Source organism: Bison bison, unplaced genomic scaffold, assembly GCF_000754665.1.
Source record: "Bison bison bison isolate TAMUID 2011002044 unplaced genomic scaffold, Bison_UMD1.0 scf7180017864471, whole genome shotgun sequence".
In the NCBI taxonomy this organism is placed as follows: Eukaryota; Metazoa; Chordata; class Mammalia; order Artiodactyla; family Bovidae; genus Bison; species Bison bison.
This window is the reverse complement of record NW_011495032.1, coordinates 32628211-32650896: the sequence shown is the minus strand read 5'-3', so window position 1 is coordinate 32650896 and position 22686 is coordinate 32628211. Positions and strand designations below refer to the sequence as shown.

The 22686-nt window shown below is 36.4% G+C and overlaps 1 protein-coding gene across 1 annotated transcript in view; it reads right to left on the bottom strand.

Annotated features, from left to right (window-relative positions):
* The window catches only part of CPS1 (carbamoyl-phosphate synthase 1, mitochondrial), a 142920-nt gene that overhangs the window by 52088 nt on the left and 68146 nt on the right, over positions 1 to 22686 (bottom strand). Inside the window, exon 21 of the mRNA XM_010861118.1 lies at positions 19987 to 20105. Within this exon, the coding sequence (XP_010859420.1) occupies positions 19987 to 20105 (119 nt within the window). The remainder of the gene's footprint in view (positions 1 to 19986; positions 20106 to 22686) is intronic.

The window sequence follows — 22686 nt, the reverse complement described above, 5'->3', positions numbered from 1 at the left end:
TGGAAATCCAAGTTAGTAGGGAATTGTGGATGGTGAAGGTTGAGCAACACTAACTGTCATTCCTTCATTAGTTCTTTAACACTTGGTGAACAACTGCTCCGTGTATCAGAACTCTGTCCCATGTATTTTAATGATGGAGAGATTAAAATATCATATCTCTACATTTATGGAGCTGAGAGTATATTACCAGGCAAATGAATCGCTATTTCTCTGATACCACAGTGAGAGGTACTATGAGATAAATGCACACAAGAAGATGATGTGGTTCAGAGGAAATGCTCCCAACTTCCACTGGGAAGGGATTCCCTGATAGCTCCAGTCTACCGGTAAAGAATCCACCTGCAATGCAGGAGACCCTGGTTTGATTCCTGGACCAGGAAGATCCACTGGAGAAGGGATAGGCTACCCACTCCAGTATTCTTGGGCTTCCCTGTGGCTCAGCTGGTAAAGAATCCACCTGCAATGTGAGAGACCTGGGTTCAATCCCTGGGTTGGGACGATCCCCTAGAGAAGGCAAAGGCTACCCACTCCAGTATTCTGGTCTGGAGAATTCCATAGCCTGTATAATCCATGGGGTCACAAAGAGTTGGACACAACTGAGTGATTTTGACTTTCAGTTTTCCACTGGGGAAGTCTGGAAAAGTTTTACCCAACAGGTGAAGGTGACTGATGAGCTTCTGAGGGCCCTTGAAACACTCAAACTGATGGCATTTGCTTTTAGTTTAAAAAAAAAAAAAAGTTCCAGACAAAAGCAGAGAAAAGATTTTTTGCTGTTGTTTCTACTTGTTTTAGAAATGTATATTTCCACTCTCCTTGCCAAGACTATGTTCCTACACCAATTGCTCATTTGTTTATGTGCAAATGTGCATTCAGGCTCAAAATAGAAATGCTTGACAAATAAACTATTTTCCTAAATTAAAACTTTGGATGATGTTCTTTTTAAATCATGACTTTCCTGAACAGTTTCAATCATGTTTACCTGTGTGAGGAAAGACTACACATTTTCTCTGTGATCTACAGTCTTATTATAAACACTGGTATGAAGCTTGAGTTGGGTGGAGAAACACTGTACATATAACACTGAGTGAATTCTTACCCATAGATTTTTCTAGCTACCTGCTAGAACACTTTCCCATCATTGTGGGATAGCAGTAAAAGGAAAAACAAGCAAAAAATAAATAAATCTTCAATTAGACATTTCGTCATTATTACAAAAAACTACCTGAGGCAAAACCCATGTTACCATATCAACAATCACTTTAACTAAAATGACTATATTCTAACCTTGAACAAAAGGATACAGACACACTAAGAAACATGCCTTGAAAAGAACCATCACACCTATAATTATTACTATGGACTAGCAGAAATGCAAGATCTTCAAGTCAAAAAATAACCAGAAGTAACATATTTATCTTTAGCCCTATTGGTGAGTTTTTTATTATTTTGCTTCAAATGATTTATTTTTCTTATAATATAGAGGATCAGTCAATTCTTCAAAGACTGTGGTAATAATTTAAATAAAAATTATAAATAATGGTATTAAACAAACAAGCAAAAAAGAAAACATTCAGATTCCTCAAATTTCTATTAGGGATGCAGAAATTTGCATTTGTTTTATCCACATTCAGCTATGCAGTCTTTTCTATTGCTGAAATATGCATAATTCCTCTTATTCTTTCCCACCAAAGAGTCCAATAGAGCATATAAAGACATCTCCAGCAAATACACAGTATTCCTCCTGTACCCACCAAATAAAATTGAAGTCTTACCAACAAACAAATTTAAAAAAAGAAAAGAAGAGGAAAAGAAAGGTGGATTGATAAAATTGGCCCTCTGCATACAAAAGTAAACTGAATTAATTTTGTGTTCAGCTTTGTGGCAAAAAATAGCTAAAACTAACTCAATCATTACTGCTCCCATAGCATCCCGACCACAGAGAGTTTTCATTATTTAAGGGGGATGCTGAGAAAAGCAACAGTAACACAGAATAATGAATAATGAATGACAGAGTTTCAGAATAGGGGTGAAAACTATTTCTCCATAGATGCCCCTCAAATCATACCTGGTGAGAGTTCTAAAACAGATGCTTCAAGATAGACCTGCAAAGTGCATGTTTTAAGCTCACAAGCTGATTTTCAGAATATTTTCTTGGTGAGCCAAAAATTGCTTTAAACTTTCATTCAGTATTCAAATAACTAGATCAATAGCATGATATTTTTACATATCTTAAAAATTAGGATGTACTAATTTGGAATGGCATATGAATATATTCATGTTCATCACAACTTGAATGAAAATTTGGGATAGATACAGTCCTACGGAGTTCAAAGTGATATGTCTTCTATAGGGCATGAATGAAATCATGGCCTCACTGGTTAATAATTTCGACTCTTTAGACATGTTCATGAAAGAGTGCAAAGTACATTACAATCCTCCTCACTGAAAAAAGAGATGAGGATTCTGACCCAACATGGCAGTTACAAAGATACAGACAAGTTAGACTTCTTCCCGTATTGACCAGAGTCCTTGTTCTGTGAGGTGTCCCTAACCCACAGGACGACATAGGTGGCTGCTCTCCAAATTTCCCTCGTTCACTCTCTCCACTGTATCCACTGCACCACATAAGATTGGCTGGCATGTCATTACACACACTAGAAAATTCACTTCATTCCCTACTTGTTCTGATACAAAATTTTATTTTGAGTTCCATTATAATAAAATAAAAGAAGAGACAGTTTGAAGACACAATTCATTAGCTTTGGGCCAGTGATTTAGATAAGGTTAAACCTCTTCAGAATCAGATACAAGATGAATAATCTTAAGTGAACATAAAGCTCATTTAACAATGTGGAGATTTAGATATATGCTCCTCATCTTTATCAGCATATATTGGGCTGCCCTCCATTTTGTCTGCTATAAAGAACTTGCATCAGAATGAGATTTGTCTTTTAAAGTCGAGCTAGGTAAAAATTATTTTAGAAACATGGCTATCATATTTCTATTTTTTTAAAGGAAAATCTTAATTTGGAGCAAACTTAAAAACAGAATAATTACTAAAAGAAAGACAAAATTTGAATTTGTAATTCAAAACTGTGTTTTGAATCCTCAATAGAAAATGTTCCATTTATATTATCTTGTAAATTGAAAAAGCATTATACCAAGTGAGAAATGTGCTCAGCAGAATGGAGCATCTTGCACTAAAGCACACAGTTTTAAAATCTATACAATAAACAAATTACTCTTCGTTATTTTATATGTATTTGTGTGTACTAGAAAGTCTATGTTTATCTTTACTCTTATGAATATGAACACATTAAATCCATATTCAGAACTGTATCCTCTGAAATACATATACAGCTTTTCTTTCTCCTAACAGCTTTCCTTGCTTTCGGAGTTCAAGGGCAAACTCTTTAAAGGTTACACTTTCAATATCGCTTAATAGAATCTAAACAATAAAACAAAGAAACACCAAACAGCTCTGAGGCTGGCCTTTTCATAACCTTCAGTTTTTCTCTCCTGAGCAGCACAAAATGACAGTCTGAAATTTTAGAGGGGGAAAAAAAGTCTTAAAAATAAGACGATCATACTTTCACACACTCTGCCATCATCTTTTAACCCTAAGACGGGATGGCTCAGCTTCTAGAGGGAGAAGTGTTCTCTCCCGCCTTAGCTCCTTTTATAAACAAAACAAGCCTCTCTGCTCTTTCTCTTCTACTTCCGGTGTAGATCTTGTTGTTTAAAATTCTAGCCTGTCATCTCTGAGGTTTCCTCCACTCACACTTAGTCTTCAATAATAAATGATAAAAGGAAATGGAATAAATTCCCCTTAATGAGGAAATTTCACCTGGCACAGAGGAGCTGGGGAAATCTATTACCCGACCAGAGGAACGCCTGCAGCATTGCAATTACCAGGGGAGCCCACATACTTCACACAGTCCTCTCTTCCACTTGACTGGCTTTTATCTGATCCACCAACTCATAAGTAATACTAAACAAATTTCCCTCCAGATTGCACAAGGCCCTAATGTGAAAATGAGTGCTCCACCTGGCCTACAATTATGAGATGGGCTTGCAATTGTTATTATCTTCTCTTAAAAAATCCCCCCAAAGGCAGGAGCTAAGAAAAGCTACGGAGAAGGCCTGATGTTCAGTAACGACAGCAAATCTCATAAGGGAAGAGAACTGAGTAAGATGTATGTTCTCTGTTCCAAGACCCCTCACCAGCCTCTCTTCTGAGTTCTGCAGGGCTTCATTGATTATTTTTGGCATTTCACGGGTTCAAGCCCATGCCACAATCTCAATAATGCAATCAAGTGGAGACGTTATTTGTCTTCTCATCTTTTCTTTCAAGGAGACAGGTTGTTACCTCTTTCCTTGAGAGAAATGAGAAAGACATTTTTCAAAAGCAGCAGTAGCATTTAGGAAAGAAAATGATAAAAACCCAGGAAGTTGGGTAAGTAGCACTATTTTCTCTTAATTTTTGAGAGCACCATGCTTCATTTCTGTACAGCAGTGAGGTCCTCAGAGGATTTAAAGAAAGCCTTAATCTTTTCTCTCTTGTGTCCAGGACAAACAATTAGATCCCATGTTCATATGAAACCATGTGAGTATGAAAAGTATTTATTAGGATCTGGGCTCACTTAGCACTATAACAACAATGCTATAAAATTGCAAGTGCTGATGACACACAAAATTATACTTCACTTTAAAGGGTATTACGAGCAACAAATCAAAACACAAAAGAAAATACTATGAGAAATTTATATTATAGGTATCTTTAAGTAGAATATTTTTAAACTCCTGAATCCTATGTTCATTTTTAACCAATCTTTAGCAATCCCAATAATCCAGAAATATTGTTATATAACTTTTAATCTGGTATATTTATATACTGTGGATTATAATCTCATAATTGTGTCCTATGAATGTGTATGCTCAGTCCCTCAGGAGTGTCTGACTCTCTTGCGACTCCGTGGACTGTAGCCTGCCAGGCTCCTCTGTCCATGGGATTTGCCAGGCACGAATACTGGAGTGGGTTGCCATTTCCTCCTCCAGAGGATCTTCCTAACCCAGTGATCAAACACGCATCTCCTGCGTTGCAAGCAGATTCTTTACCACAGAGCCACCATGTTTACTAGTATATAAAAAAGTTCTCTGCTACACTCAAAAGAGCATATTTTTATTAAAGAAATAGCTTTTACCTGATCAGACTGAGCTAAAAGGCGAAGTTTATACTATGGGATAGTGCTCCTATTATTTCTGCTTAGCAAATTTATTCATAATTTTAAATGAATTCAGTGTATTCTTTTTTAAAAAATTAAGAGAGTATTCAGTAAGCAAAATCCTAGATTTTTCTATAAACATAGGTTTGTTATACATCCAGAATTTAAATCCAAAGATAAAAAGAAATACTGTATAAGGATCCAGTAGAAAACTGACACTAAATGAGTATTCTTTGATATTTTAAAAAATTTGTTATTTCACAAACAAGTTTATTTGGAAGCCCTATATTTTAAAATTTATCCATCATCTTTGTTTAAAGCATGAGACTTTCCTGGAGGTCCAGTGGTTAAGACTTCAACTTCCGATGCAGGGGATGAGGGTTTGATCCCTGGTTGGGGAGTTAAGATCCCACCCATATGCCTTGCAATCAAAAAACCAGAACATAAACAACAGAAGCAATAGTGTAACAAATTCAACAAAGACTTTAAAAATGATCCATACCAAAAAAAATTAAAATCTTAAAAAAAAAACAAGTCATGTTTTCACAGAGGAGTTTTTCAAATGTCACATATGTTGTCCAAGAAACAAACGTATTATAAATTTCAATATGTGACTTCCTTTGACTTCTAGAAACTGTTACTTAGAATTTTGTGTGTTAGTCATGCAGTCGTGTCTGACTCTTTGTGACTCCATGAATTGTAGCCTACCAAGCGCCTCTGACGATGGGATTTCTCAGGCAAGAATACTGAAGTGGGTTGCCATTTCTTCCTTCAGGGAATCTTCCTGACCCAAGATTGAACCCAGGTCTCCTACATTGCAGGCAGTTTCTTTACCGTCTGAGCCACCAGGGAAGCCCAGAATTACATGAAGCCTATTTACTGATAACTACTGCTTGCTGCTGCTGCTGCTAAGTCGCTTCAGTCATGTTCAACTCCCTGCGACCCCATAGATGGCAGCCCATCAGGCTCCCCCGTCCCTGGGATCCTCCAGGCAAGAACACTGGAGTGGGTTGCCATTTCCTTCTCCAATGCATGAAAGTGAAAAGTGAAAGTGAAGTCGCTCAGTCATGTCCGACTCCTAGCGACCCCACGGACTGCAGCCTACCAGGCTCCTCCATCCATAGGATTTTCCAGGCAAGAGTACTGGAGTGGGGTGCCATTGCCTGCTTAGATTTTTTTTTTTCCTTGCTAAGTGTAACATATGTAGAAATAACTTTTGACCAATATTCCCCAGTTCTTGAATAAGAAAATGTAAACCTTTTCTAGGAAGGAGAAAAATCTGAAGCCATTTTCAGGAGGATGTGGAAAAATTCTCAGATTAAAGTCCTGGTACCATGTCACACTAGATCTATGTTAATTTGAGGATTACTACCCACATGGAAGTCAAAAATCTTTGTCACTGAGAGTTTTTCAGAAGAAGACATATAATATCCAGATAGCAAAAATTCTCATCTATTTCATACTTATGACTGTAGATTCAAGAACTAACTCAGTAGCCCCCACTTCAAGCTAGCTAGAGCAAAGGATGGTCAATTAAACCAGACCATCAGCCAAAGATAGATAGCAGGTGCAGTATGAGGCAGTGTGTGTAATATCAACATAACCGTGTGATGGCCTTTACATTACCATCACTATATTTACATAGGCAAATAGTGCCTAATTGCCTACGCAGCCTGAGATAAGCCAATATTACTGGCTGGATCTAGAGTTAGGCTCCAACTAACTACACTAAGATAAAAATCTCATTAATCAGATGAAATGATAAACATGTCAAGTGTTTAGCACATGCCAATTAGGTAATAAGTGCTTCATAAATGCCAAGGCCAGAAGACAAGGAAAAGGGGAAGGAGCAGGCACAAGAGAGGAGAAAGGGAAAGAGGAGGTAGAGGAGAAGCAACAGGAGTTTAGCAGAACAAGATTGGCAAGTCCCCTAAACGTGGCCTTAGCATCTTGGGTTGTCTGTCTCCTCCCTCTTTCTGTAGCATTCCTGTATCCAGATCTTGAGGGGGCAAGGCCCACTACACTTCATATCTACTGCAAAGCATAAACAATCTCCTGGAGATAATGTTCACTCAGGCATTTACTCCGCTGTCAGAAGTCAAGGCCACTGCCTCACTCCTCAAGGTAGGCATCACCCACTTCAGCTCCCAGCGTACATGCGGTGGTCTTACACCCACTAAGGCATTTCAGGAATGAATGAGCAGGTGAAAAATCCTGGGAGCCAGAGAGTGATTATCTAGCATCTGTAATTATTGCTCAAGCAGACTATTTTGACTAAGTTTAATTTCCATTGTATACTTCAGGAGCTTTAAACTCTCACCCCTCCATTTAAAGAAGAAATATACGTATTTGTATGTATATGTGCATACACAGAGAGAGAGAGAGATGTCTGTCTTATAAATACAGCAAAATTTAAAAAGAAAATTCTTATGCTAGCTCTCCATACCCTTGAAAATTCTGTTTACATCTTTTAAGGTGACTCACCAAGGCTTTCTCCCTGCCAGGCCCCCATGTTTTCCTCACAAGAGTTCTAGAGAAGGGCACATCTCTTACAAGGCTTCTGCTCTAAGTGAGGTCAACAATCCAGGCAGGAAAACATGCAGCTCGCAACTTGACAGCTAAGGAGGAACTGATCTCCAGCTGTCTGATTTAAAAGTCATATCTCTACAAAGAAGCTTTTAAAAAGGGTTAGTGACTAGAACTGAAGGCAGAAGCCCTGGGCTAGATTTATTGCTTCCCTCTGACTGGTGTGACATAAAGCAGGACACACACCTCTGTGTGACTCAGTTTCACCTTCTACAAAAATAGAATAGTAATTATTTTACAACTGTATCATAACAGAAATGTACTTTGTCACAAGAGAAATATAAATTCCTGTATTATAAATGTTATAGCTATGTACTTTTGCCTTAGCTGTGTTTGCTGGTTAATTAAATCATAGCCTTCGCTACCACTCTACATATTTATGAATATTCCTTCTAAAAACTTTTCTAAAAATTTGCAATTTTGAAGACTTAGATAATTTTTAAAATCAAAGCTTTCTTAATTGTAGCTCATTCCCAATAGAGTTTATAATGCCCATGTTAAGTATTATAATGCTCCCAGTGCATAAAATCTCTATTTGACAATGAAAAATAATTAGATAAATCCCCTTTTATTAGAAAACAGTTTATTCAGAGCCTTCCTAGTAAATACGTGTGTGCTTGTGTGTATGCTAAGTCACTTCAGTCATGTCTAACTCTTTGCAACCCTATGAACTATAGACCACTAGGCTCCTCTGTCAGTGGGATTCTCCAGGCATGAATACTGGAGTGGGTTGCCATGACCTCTTCCAGGGGATCTTTCCAACCAAGGATTAAACCCATGTCTCTTAAAATCTCTTGCATTAGCAAGTGGGTTCTTTACCAGTAGCACCACCTGGGAAGACCCTCCTAGTAAATATATAGTCACTTAAATAATGATAACCTAGAGATGCTGCTTTCCAGTGTCTTCCAACACAGAGCTTATATTTTGCACTACATATTTGCCAATTAATAATTTTGTGAGTCCCTTGGGCAATCAGGAATTATAATACATTTTCTTCCACTCCAATTTCCCTTCTGCAGATTGATTGAGAAATTCTGATTTTTACTTTCTGATTTTATATTCTGATTTTACATTTCTTGGAAAATATATCCAAGAATATATTTTCATTCATTTAATGGGAAAATTATCATACAAACATCATTGAGTTTTACTTTATGCAAGATCAATTCCCAAGAAAATATATAGTAAATAAAGACTTGGAAGCCATTCATATCTATTCTAGAATTGACACAATACTTTAGAATGGTGAACTCCATTCTTCAATCACATAAATCAGCAAAAGCTCTTAAGAAAAATCTCCTAATAAAAGTAAAGTAAGACGTTATGGCCTTTGAAATTTACCATAATGGAATTTACAGTTTAATTGGAGGATGTTAATAGCAGGAAACAGTAGCTGACTTTATTTGAGGGGGGGACCTCCAAAGTCATTGCAGATGGTGACTGCAGCCATGAAATTAAAAGACACTTACTCCTTGGAAGGAAAGTTATGACCAACCTAGACAGCACGTTGAAACGCAGAGATATTACTTTGACAACAAAGGTCCATGCTTATTTAACTTACATGCAGAATACATCATGAGAAACACTGGCCTGGAAGAAGCACAAGCTGGAATCAAGATTGCTGGGAGAAATATCAATAACCTCAGATATGCAGATGACATCACCCTTATGGCAGAAAGTGAAGAGGACCTAAAAAGCCTCTTGATGAAAGTGAAAGAGGAGAGTGAAAAAGTTGGCTTAAAGCTCAACATTCAGAAAACAAAGATCATGGCATCTGGTCCCATCACTTCATGGGAAATAGATGGGGAAACAGCGGAAACAATGACAGACTTTATTTTTCTGGGCTCCAAAATTACTGCAGATTGTGACTGTAGCCATGAAATTAAAAGACGCTTACTCCTTAGAAGGAAAGTTATAACCAACCTAGATAGTATATTGAAAAGCAGAGACATTACTTTGCCAACATAGGTCCATCTAGTCAAGGCTATGGTTTTTCCAGTGGTCATGTATGGATGTGAGAGTTGGACTGTGAAGTAAGCTGAGCACCAAAGAATTGATGCTTTTGAACTGTGGTGTTGGAGAAGACTCTTGAGGGTCCCTTGGACTGCAAGGAGATCCAACCAGTCCATTCTGAAGGAGATCAGCCCTGGGATTTCTTTGGAGGGAATGATGCTGAAGCTGAAGCTCCAATACTTTGGCCACCTGATACGAAGAGCTGACTCATTTGAAAAGACCCTGATGCTGGGAAAGATTGAGGGCAGGAGGAGAAGGGGACAATAGAGGATGAGATGACTGGATGGCATCACCGACTCGATGGACATGAGTTTGAGTAAACTCCAGGAGTTGGTGATGGACAGGGAGGCCTGGCGTGCTGTGATTCATGGGGTCACAAAGAATCGGACATGACTGAGCAACTGAACTGAACTGAACTGAAGTAGAATTTATCCATTTACCTACTTCCTCTTTCTCATTGCATATCTGGTCCTTATAATCTAGCTCCTACTCCTACCTCCCCATCATCAATTTTGGTGGACTTGATCAATTCTCTCCCTTTCTGCTCTCCCTAAACCATGCCATGCTGTTAAAAAGTATCTTTTCCTATATTATTTATTCATAATTCTCTTTTCCTTTGGTTCCTATGTCATAGGTATATATTGAAGAAAAGACACTGTCCTTGGATTCCGAAAGTCCTGAACTAAAATCCTGGATTCAATATGCACTTCCCCTGAAATCTTGAAAAATTTACTTAAATATTCTGAGTCATAATTTTGTTTATAAATTATGGGGTAGGGATCCATACATATGAACTCTTAAACTGTGACTTGGATAACATACACAAAGGTCTTAGAGCTTTGGTTTTTAACCTGCATTCTACTTCCGTATGGAGGAGGGCATGGCAACCCACTCTAATAGTCTTGCCTGGAGAATCTCATGGACAGAGGATCCTGGTGGGTTACAGTCCATGGGGTCACAAAGAATTGAACATGACTGAAGTGACTTAGCACACACGCACATACTTTCCTGGCTTTGCATTTCTGCCTCTTGTTGGTCCATTAAAAGCATCCTATCTCACATATACCTAAGTGTATACAAATCTTCAAATCAAAATTTGAAGGTTACATAAATTTTCAAAAATAGGTTACAAACCCACTGAAGGGAACTAACAATACCATTTGGTCTAATAACATTTCCTAATAAAGAGAAATGTCATCAAGCAAATACACATCCTATCAAGCTGAGATCACTGATATTGACATAGGGAAAATCTGTTAAGTCCTGACAATTAATAGATACATAAATATATACATACAAAGTATGAGTATATGTTATTTTAAATTAACTTAAGGGTTTTGGAACTATCAAACATGTGCAGAAAATAAATAATATTTATTTTATGAGTGATGTGGCCATCACTCTGAAAATATTTTAAATGAAACATGAATCTTGCCCATATAAGATTCAAGTTCTCTCACATACTTTCAAAATGCATAATTATTTGTCAAAACAATTAAAACATTGTTTAATAAATTCAATGAGATTTCTCAGGACATTAAATGTTTAATGTGAAATTTTATTCAATGTAACCAATATAATACATTATTAGTTGAAATTAATAGAGGCCTGTCAAATCTGTGACATTGCATGAAATATCCTATCTTAACACATGGCCAATACTTTGGCCACCTGATGCGAAGAACTGACTCATTTGAAAAGACCCTGATGCTGGGAAAGATTGAAGGCGGGAGGAGAAGGGAACAACAGGGGATGTAATGGTTGGATGGCATCACTGACTCAATGGACATGAGTTTGAGTAAACTTTGGGTGTTGGTGATGGACAGGGAGGCCTGGTGTGCCGCAGTCCATGGGGTCACAAAGAGTCGGACACAACTGAGTGACTGAACCAAACTGAACACGTGGAACATAAAAACAAATTTAAAAGGAAAAGTATTTTTTTTTGCATTAGTTCACAGGCATGGAAATTCCCATAGAAATGTTCCTATTTTACAGAGAAAAAATAACTATTTTATATAAGGTCCAGTATTTAGTATTCTTTGTTAGATAAATGGTTTAGGGTATTCAAGATTAAAATCATTGGCTAGTAATATATAGTAACTAATAAAATTATTTTGCTTTTGAGTCAATTAGTTTATACATAATATATTATATATTCATCTTAGCAGCACGATTAATAGTGAAATAAAACAATATATTTTTTAAAACTAGAGTGAAACTGAGACTTAGATATGTTGTATGAGTTGATAATGAAGTCAGAGGACACAAACTATTTTCTGCAAATCAGATCAATGGGTTCCACTAAAGTGAGCAACAATTTCTATTCTCATTCTACATTCAAAATAATACAGAGCCACATACCTAGTGTGTATATACATATATGTATATATGAATTTCCACAGACTGTAGTGGAGAAAACAATATATGATATCACAAGCAAAAGTAATAGTGCATGTATGCTAAGTTATGTGCGATTCTTTGTGGCCCTGTGGACTGGAGCCTGCCAGGTCCCTGTGTCCATGGGATTTCCCAGGCAAGAATACTGGAATGGACTGCCATTTCCTTCTCCAGGGGATCTTCCCAACCCAGAGATCAAATCTGCATCTCCTACATTGACAGGTGGATTCTTTACCACTGAGCCACCAGGGAAGCCCCATAAATCATAATAGAGGATCATAAAAATATAACATGTATTATATGTTATACATAATGAAATATATATTTCCTTCTCTAAGTCACTTCTATATTTAATACACTTTAAAGATATTTGCTTAATGCTATTTTTTCTACCAGAAAGTAAAAATTATCTTTAGAATGTACTGACCCTTCTCTGTCTTATGCTTAAGTTTTTTAAAAACATTTTATTAGAGTATAGTTGCTTTGCAATGTTGTTTTAGTTTCCTGCTGTATAGCAAAGTGATTCAGTTATACATAGACATATACCCACTCTTTTTTAGATTTCCTCCCTATTTTGGTCACCACAGATCACTGTGTAGAGGTCCCTGAGCTAAACAGTAGGTCCTCATTAGTTACTATTTTGTACATAGTAGTTGTGCCTAAGTTTTAATAACTTTTAGGTAACACTTCTCCCTTGAAAACTTCAATTAAATACAAGCAAAAAACGTTCTTGTCTGGTTTTGCCATGCCTCCTGAGCAAGTTACATAAAAAGTCAATAGAAACCAACACATGTAGAAGAGGACATTCAAAGGGAGTGTTCCAGCTAAGGTGATACTTGAATTATTACATCTGCCAGAAGTTTGCGGCTGCAGGGAAATGGCCAACTTTACTGAGCTCAATTTAGCACTTGAATGCCCAAGTGGAACTCACCAGGCTTGCCCTAGATTGTTTTCCTAAGCTATAGGCACACCTATGACTTTTCAGCACCCATCAATGGATGTAGTTTATCACACTGAACACTGAGATGCTCAGATGAAAATTAGTGTCCTTCAAAAGCACACTTTCCTCTTTTTTACTACATTGAGTACAGCAATAAGTGGGCAGTGTAGAGGGACGAGATATTAATATTATCAGAATGAATAATTAACCAACACATGAATAGTGGGCAAAATCTAAACAATTTGCACATTAATTCAAAGTAAATTAAGCTTATATCAACAATTAATAAAGTAAATCAACTATACTCCAATAAACATTAAAAAATAATTATTTTAGAAATAAATCTAAATCTTAGCTTCATGCTGCTGCTGCTACTAAGTCGCTTCAGTCGTGTCCGACTCTGTGTGACCCCATAGACGGCAGCCCACCAGGCTCCGCCGTCCCCAGGATTCTCCAGGCAAGAACACTGGAGTGGGTTGCCATTTCCTTCTCCAATGCGTGAAAGTGAAAAGTGAAAGTGAAGCCACTCAGTCCTGTCCAACTCTGAGCGACCCCATGGACTGCAGCCTACCAGGCTCCTCCATCCATGGGATTTTCCAGGCAGAAGTACTGGAGTGGGGTGCCATTGCCTTCCCCAATATATGGTATAATGTATTATATATTATATATGGTATAAACTGTATCACAATGGTCACGCCCTCTACTTTTGAACATCTAAAGTGGACGAAAGCAGAGTCCTTTTAAACAGTCAAGCATTATGTTACTAACATATATAGCAGCATTGTGAGGGAAAAAAAAAAACAAAACAGCAAAATGGACCATACTGGGAAAACTGCCCAATTTGAATGAAATGCAAAAGAACAGTCATCAGAAATGGTGGAAACTTTCCATTTGGCGACTTACCAAGGTACAACACAAGCAATGGCTAGCTGCCTTCTTTAAGCTAATAACTGAAAGAAGGACTCAAAACTTAATTCAATCTAGTTTTAGCCAGTAAAAAAGCAAAATTATACAATTTAGAAGGGTATAAGAAAATTCTTGAGCTAGACATGTCAGTCAGAAATAACAAAAGAACCTAAAAATTAAAATAAGGAAATAAAAAAATTAAAAAGAATTATAAGCAGATGTTCAAAACTGGTAATTAGCACATTCACATTTTTTTCTTGCCTGTTCAGATTGGGATTTTTAATCATGAGAGACAACCATGATTATCTTTCAATCTAAAATTGTTAATTCAACCTGGAATTATAAATAAAAAGGTTTGGAGTGTAGTGTCTTAAAATAGTTCTTGCTGACAAAGAAGCTTTCCTACAGTTAACTTTCTTATTTATAGTGAAAGTGATATTTTGTACCTGTGCTTAGCTATTAATTATTAATATTGTTGAAACCTTTATCAAATGTATTAGTTCTATGATGATGCTAGATCTGTGATATGGGATTATCATCCCTTTATCAAATACTGTTACTGAATTGGAAGTATCTACTACATGTAATCTGTTTCCTCCAGATGTTATATAATCTACCTTTGTACATTTTTACAAACCTAAATGTGTGTGTGTGTGTGTGTGTGTGTGTTCCCAACCTAATATTAATCACTGAATTCATTGACTATATATCAGGCACTGTTATAATTACAGTTAATCCTTACCACAACCTAAGAAGGTCAATAATCATCCCAATTTCATAAATATTAAGCTGAGGCTCTTGATATCCCATGCTAATAAATGACAGAATTGAACTCCAGAACCTAGAATATTTGCTATTAAACCCCTAATGTATACATAAATGTGTATATGTATACACACAAACTTACACACATATTATTGGTTTGGTCAAAGTTTGTTTGTTAAGTGAATACGTTGTTCAATAAGGTTCTTGGTGAAAATGAAAACTGTCTTTAACTTTTACTTAAAACCATAGGAACTTTTTGACCAACCCAATATCTTAAACTTGGAATGTGTTTGAATCAAAATTCAGGTTTCTATATTAATAAAGTTCTAAATCCATTCTTTTGTTACTTTAGAGAGCCAGCTATGTCAAGAGAATCTAATGATAAAGACATTTGACATATTTATTGGTTTGACTTACAGTACCGGTCATTCTGTCCTCCAATCCAGTTTTATTTGAACAACTAAAACTGAATCTGCCTATGAACCAATGGAGGAGAGAATTTCAGGTGAGACTTTTGTAATCTTTAATAGATCAAAATAAACATATTTTTATTCTAGTGAAAATGTTATATGGGAGGAGCAATATATCTTCTTGGGCTTCCTTTGTGGCTCAGCTGGTAAAGAATCTGCCTGCAATGTGGGAGACCAGGGTTTGATTCCTGGGTTGGGAAGATCCCCTGTAGAAGGGAATGGCTACCCACTCCAATATTCTGGCCTGGAGAATTCCATGAACTGTATAGTCCATGTGGTTGCAAAGAGTCAGACACGACTGAGCAACTTTCACTTTCACATTATATGTGAAAGAGTCAGTGTTGGTAAGATGAGTATAAGAAAAACAGATATACTAAAGTCTGTATAGCTTGATAGTGAAGACCATTGAAGAAAGGTTTTGTAAATGTTGCAGTTACACAGAAAATTCTGATGAGCTTAGTTTTTCTTAAACTTCTTGCTAAGTGATCCGGTAACATGAAGTTAATAGATCAAACATATAAATCCCAATACATAAGTGTAATATGCATTGGAATCCTTCATGACACAACTCATCACATTAAGAGAAACTCTTCAAAACTAAAGAAATCCACTGTGAAATATGTTATCATTCTAGGTAGATTCATGCCACTACACTGGCTTATAAATTTGGGGAAAGCCTAAGACAGTCAACTTTCCTAGCACACCCTTGGGCAGCAGCAAACAATTTAAAAAGAAAAAGAGAAAGTCAGTGAACTGAAGTATAGAAGAGAATTTTTTTTTCTTCTTTTTTTTTTCTTTTTTTTTTTGCTGAAGCTGTCTGAATAATGATTAACACCAAAGTTGGGAAGAATGGATATTTGCTCTGGAAGTTTCCAGACCATTGTCATTGCTATGCTCATACACTGAAGACAGCAAACTGAGTTCTGATGAAAGCAAGCACTCAGACCTGGGATACTGAGTTCATTATTCTAACACCTAACTTGGCTTATCATTGAATAAGACTAGGATTTCATACTTCATCCTCAACATGATACAGGTTAATCTCCACCCTTTAAGAAAATGAGAAAACTGTAATTTCTACTTTGTAACAGACACATAAAACATATCAGTTATTTCCATAGTGCTAACCTTGCTACAATCACTGTGTTGTTGTTTTTTATTTTTTTCTCTACTCTAATCTGTGGGCATCCACATATATACCTAATACATGGGTATTCCATTTGGAATTAAAATTCTGAGCTTCATTTCAGGTGACTATGTATAAATACAAGTAATAGGCTGCTGTCAATCTAAGTGCTAGTTTCATCTTCTGCTAGTGAATGTGTTTATTGCATTTAGAAAAACTTTAGCATGATTGGGAATATTTGTTCATTAGTATAATCGAGTATTATTGATCTTTTGATAAGAATGGCATTTGTACCACTAGCTATCATTGCTTCCTTATAAGAATACATTTGGTATTAAAATAAGTGACAATGCATCATAAAGAAAGTTAAGAAATGATACATTATAAAATATATATACAAATGCAAATTATGACTCTGAAAATGAGCATATATCTAAAATCACAAAATACTCTTCAGTATAACAAGTAACATTTTCATTTTCAGGGGGCATAGAGAAAACTTTCCTGGACACTTATCTTGTGCAAGGGATCCTTTGTGTTTATATTATTTAAGCTCCAAAACAAAACTATAAAGCAGACATTAGCAGGAAGAGGTTGGAGAATTGAGGGAAGTGACATGCCCGTGATTCCACAGTGGGTAAGACTGCACCCATCTGACTGGTTCTATAGAATATACTCCTTCCAATGCACAAGGCAGGAACCAGCTGAAATTTAACAAATGCCTATAATTCTATACTTTATCCTCTCTTTAAGTTTCTCCTTTTCTCCTAATTAAGATTCCCATTACCTATTTTCCCAGGAACTTAGAAGAAAGTTGCTGAGGGACCTGGGCACACAGGTACCAGGGATATGATCAGGTAAGAGAATTTGGGAGTTGGCCCAAATCAGACCAAATAAATAGCTACTTCCTGGGCCTACATCTAACATCAGCCTTTCCAACATGGAAGCAGTTGAGATTTTGAAACAAAGTGAACCACAGATAAAAATGAAGCAGCTGACCTTGACTTTCCTCCAAACTGGCAATACTTAACTGAGACGAATAATAACAAATGTTATTAGAGAACTATCACTATTTGAGTAGTATCTGCCTCAATGACCAAGCTTCTTTGGATATTTAGAGGCTAAAAAAAAAATACTGGAAGATGTCATAATCCAGGGTAATCATGAAGATAATCAAAATAGGGGGAAAACAAACAAACAAACAAACAAAAAAACCTCCAAGTCCTACACTCACCCTCCATCAGCTACAATATCCTTCCAACTTCAGATCTCAATGTAACACAGAATGATTGAGACAGGTAGCTTCAGTAGCCATCTATTCTTATTTTATTTATCCAACTTCTCTAAATAACAATCGTTATCAAACTTCTATGTGTGCATCTAAGATACTTTAAAAAATAAACAATGAAGTGTCCATCACATAATAATAAGTTCAGTTTTAAGTTTACCAACACCATGGATCTTCTGTTGAGGTCTTGAAACAAGAGATAATTGTTAAGTACTATGTTTTAGATTCCTTTAAATTATTAAGTTTTACATTAAAAAATTTATTGTAGGTCATTATTACCAATAGAAAAATCTCTACTTACAATTATATTTACACCAGAAAATGGAGACTTTATTTTAAAATGTCAAATTAACAGCAAAAAATACAACAGAATGTTGAAATCAGAGCAATGTTGTAGGTGATCTACAACAGTGAGTGATTCTAATAAGCCTCCAAGCAGCTTTTTCACTATCAATATACACTTATTTCTGCTTAGTTAGAATTTCAACCTACCTTCTGGTTGTAACAAAAACTATTCAATTAAAACACTGAATTTGTCCAAAAATCAGAATGTATATCAAGTGGAAATTTAAATCACAATAACATCTGCTGTTTTTCACCCCAGGTCTCTTCCACTGCTGCGATTGGCATACTGTATGTTTCTAGCACCCTCATGTGGCTTAATTGGAATGGTTTCATAGGCATTTGAAATCAGTTGTCTGAAACTGAAAACAGTGGAACAGACTATAATTCAACACAGAAGTTCTGCTGGCATCGTAAACCAAGAAAGCAAACCTTAAGTCAGCAAAATTCTAAGACGAATGTATAGGCTCAATTCTTAACTTCAATCTACTGTTCATTTTATGTGATCACTACAAAGGATGACCTACAAGCAACTATTGCTAGTTTCATTTTTGACAGATTGGAATCCCCCATTTTCAAAACTAAGCATTTGTTGTGGGTGATTGTTGAATAGATGAAAAAGAACTTCATTTTGCTCAAAAAAAAAAAAAAAGGCAAAATTTTTTCATTGCCCAGTTTGTGTATTTTTTAGGTAAACCCAGTAACCCAATTATATATTGCAGTTTCTAAATAGTTGAGAAAATTAGGCTTTGAGAGCTTCCTCTGTCTTCAACATTTTAAGCGATTAATTCTTTTACATTTCCTAAAATCATTTGAGAATAATTTCTGCAAACAAAAATTTTCCCTCTCTAAACATACGCCTAGGCTTGTAGGTGAGATTTTTTTTTTCCAATAGTAGTGTATTTCAAAGCCTTCTTAAAGGAGACAAGCTAAAGAGAATTACACTGTCTTTCTTAAATTGGTAATACATGCTCCTATTATCACAGATCCAAGTTTAAAATCTATTGTGACTCATATGCCTGGGTAGCTTCTACAAACATTCTCAGGAAATAGAAAAATGTAGATTTTAAAGCACTGACATTATCAGAATATTCTGAACATGAAATAAAAATTTTCAAATAATTGGTCATGAAGGAGATAAAAATGCAAATTACTGAGAGGTAAAAGTCTATTAACAAAAATTTGAGTGTGGCTTATTTGTATGATTAACTGGATGTCCTAAGATTAAAAATATCAGTAGAATGCAAGAGGAATATGCTTGCTCACTCTAGACACAGAAATGAGTAGGTTGATGTTAAAAGAGAAAAACAGATTTCAGCATTTGGAAAATGTATAGAAAGCAGAAATAGTTTCATTATTATTAATAAAATTTAAATCTAGGTCATGTTTGAAGGGCTTCCCAGGCAGCATTAGTGGTAAAATTACCCACCTGCCAATGCAGGAAACTTAAGAGATGCGGGTTTGACCCCTGGATCTGGAAGATCCCCTGGAGGAGGGCATGGCAACCCACTCCAGTATTCTTGCCTGGAGAATCCCATGGACAGAGGAGCCTGGCAGGCTAGTCCATAGGGTGGCAAAGAGTCGGACACGACTGAAGCAACTTAGGACACACGAAGGTCATATTTAGTAATTATATAGCACAACAATTCATAAATGTACATAGATTTTCGTAAATTCAAATGACCTAATAAAAACATCACTATGTTTCATGGCAAGAGAAAGGGTAGAAGAGAAATAAAATTATTAATAGATGCCTTTCAAAAGGTAAACATCTAAAAGCTGCCATTTCTTCTGACTATGGCTATGTCTTTCCAACATTGACACTGTTTATTTCACTGAAGCAGAATTTTGGCCAAACATGTAAGGGGGAAAGAAAGACAAAATTGCACAGAAGATACCTGGAGTGAATCAGAGCACTAGGGCCTTACCTGTTGAGCCCTTTCAGTGTCTTTTCCATGTTTAAAATGTCACGCATCTTATACAGAAACCACTTGTCAATGGATGTGAGCTTCATAATCTCATCAAGTGACATGTTGTCTTCCAAGGCCTGCCAAAAGGAGAAGAGATGCTTTCTTTGGCAAATATCTCATAAATGTCTTATTTGGTTAAAAACATGGCAGGCATTCCTCTCCATGTTACTCAGAGAGCCTGAGGCTACAGGCTGAGAATGAAACTGATATCATATCATTGACGTTTCTCCCAATAAACCTACAGATACTGCCAACTATATCTACAAATGGGATACAAAGGAGGTGCCCTGAGTTAATCAGAGCAGCGTCTGCTCAGAAAAACCCCTCTAACAGGCTCTGCATCCTGGCTTTTTACATGACTGTGTTACCAATTATGTTCTAAATCTGCTACATCTTTTTGGCATTAAGGAGAATCTCTTGAAACTATAGTTGTGCCAAACTGCTAAGAAAATGTAGAATCAATATAATGATCATTTAACTTGTATTTTGGATAATTACCCTTTCTCATATTTAACAAATTTTTATCACTTCATTCCATAGTCACACAAACCAGTCATTGAGAATTTATGAATCATATCTGGCTTGGTGTTATTTCTCTCAAACATTTCCTCACAGAGACACTTCAAACAAACAAACAAAAATTATTTTGAATCAGTTACTATGACTTTTGTCCTAAGACAGGCATTTTACAATATCCTAATATACTCCAAAACAATGTAGTAATAACTTCTGATAGGCAGCTCAGCTTTTTATTCAAGCTTACTTTAGCAATTTCTCAAAAGTAAAATTACAACTATGGGTCATTAAGCTGAGTACAAAAGATAGCTGAAAAAAGAGATAAACTCTCAAAGCCAAAACCTTCACTTTCAAAAGATGTCTACTCTTATTTTTTGCAATGTTTATATACACATTTATACTCAATGAAAAGCGATAATCACATAATACTTCAAAACCCATATTTTAGAATGGCACACTATAGTTTTAAATCCCATTAAGAAATATATGCAACTAATAATGGCTGTTATATCTCAACTCAGAGAGCTTAATTTTTTTTTTTTTTTCTCTAATTTTATTTTATTTTTAAACTTTACATAATTGTATCAGTTTTGCCAAATATCAAAATGAATCCGCCACAGGTATACATGTGTTCCCCATCCCGAACCCTCCTCCCTCCTCCCTCCCCATACCATCCCTCTGGGCCATCCCAGTACACCAGCCCCAAGCATCCAGCGTCATGCATCGAACCTGGACTGGCAACTCGTTTCCCACATGATATTTTACATGTTTCATTGCCATTCTCCCAAATCTTCCCACCCTCTCCCTTTCCCACAGAGTCCATAAGACTGTTCAATACATCAGTGTCTCTTTTGCTGTCTCGTACACCGGGTTATTGTTACCATCTTTCTAAATTCCATATATATGCGTTAGTATACTGTATTTATGTTTTTCCTTCTGGCTCACTTCACTCTGCACAATAGGCTCCAGTTTCATCCACCTCATCAGAACTGATTCAAATGTATTCTTTTTAATGGCTGAGTAATACTCCATTGTGTATATGTACCACAGCTTTCTTATCCATTCATCTGCTGATGGACATCTAGGTTGCTTCCATGTCTTGGCTATTATAAACAGTGCTGCGATGAACATTGGGGTACACGTGTCTCTTTCCCTTCTGGTTTCCTCAGTGTGTATGCCCAGCAGTGGGATTGCTGGATCATAAGGCAGTTCTATTTCCAGTTTTTTAAGGAATCTCCACACTGTTCTCCATAGTGGCTGTACTAGTTTGCATTCCCACCAACAGTGTAAAAGGGTTCCCTTTTCTCCACACCCTCTCCAGCATTTATTATTTGTAGACTTTTGGATCGCAGCCATTCTGACTGGTGTGAAATGGTACCTCATAGTGGTTTTGATTTGCATTTCTCTGATAATGAGTGATGTTGAGCATCTTTTCATGTGTTTGTTAGCCATCTGTATGTCTTTTTTGGAGAAATGTCTATTTAGTTCTTTGGCCCATTTTTTGATTGGGTCGTTTATTTTTCTGGAGTTGAGCTGTAGGAGTTGCTTGTATATTTTTGAGATTAGTTGTTTGTCGGTTGCTTCATTTGCTATTATTTTCTCCCATTCTGAAGGCTGTCTTTTCACCTTGCTGATAGTTTCCTTTGATGTGCAGAAGCTTTTAAGGTTAATTAGAGGATCCTGCTGTGATGTATGTCGGAGAGTGTTTTGCCTATGTTCTCCTCTAGGAGTTTTATAGTTTCTGGTCTTACGTTTAGATCTTTAATCCATTTTGAGTTTATTTTTGTGTATGGTGTTAGAAAGTGGTCCAGTTTCATTCTTTTACAAGTGGTTGACCAGATTTCCCAGCACCACTTGTTAAAGAGATTGTCTTTAATCCATTGTATATTCTTGCCTCCTTTGTCGAAGATAAGGTGTCCATATGTGCGTGGATTTATCTCTGGGCTTTCTATTTTATTCCATTGATCAATATTTCTGTCTTTGTGCCAGTACCATACTGTCTTGATAACTGTGGCTTTGTAGTAGAGCCTGAAGTCAGGTAGGTTGATTCCTCCAGTTCCATTCTTCTTTCTCAAGATCGCTTTGGCTATTCGAGGTTTTTTGTATTTCCATACAAATTGTGAAATTATTTGTTCTAGCTCT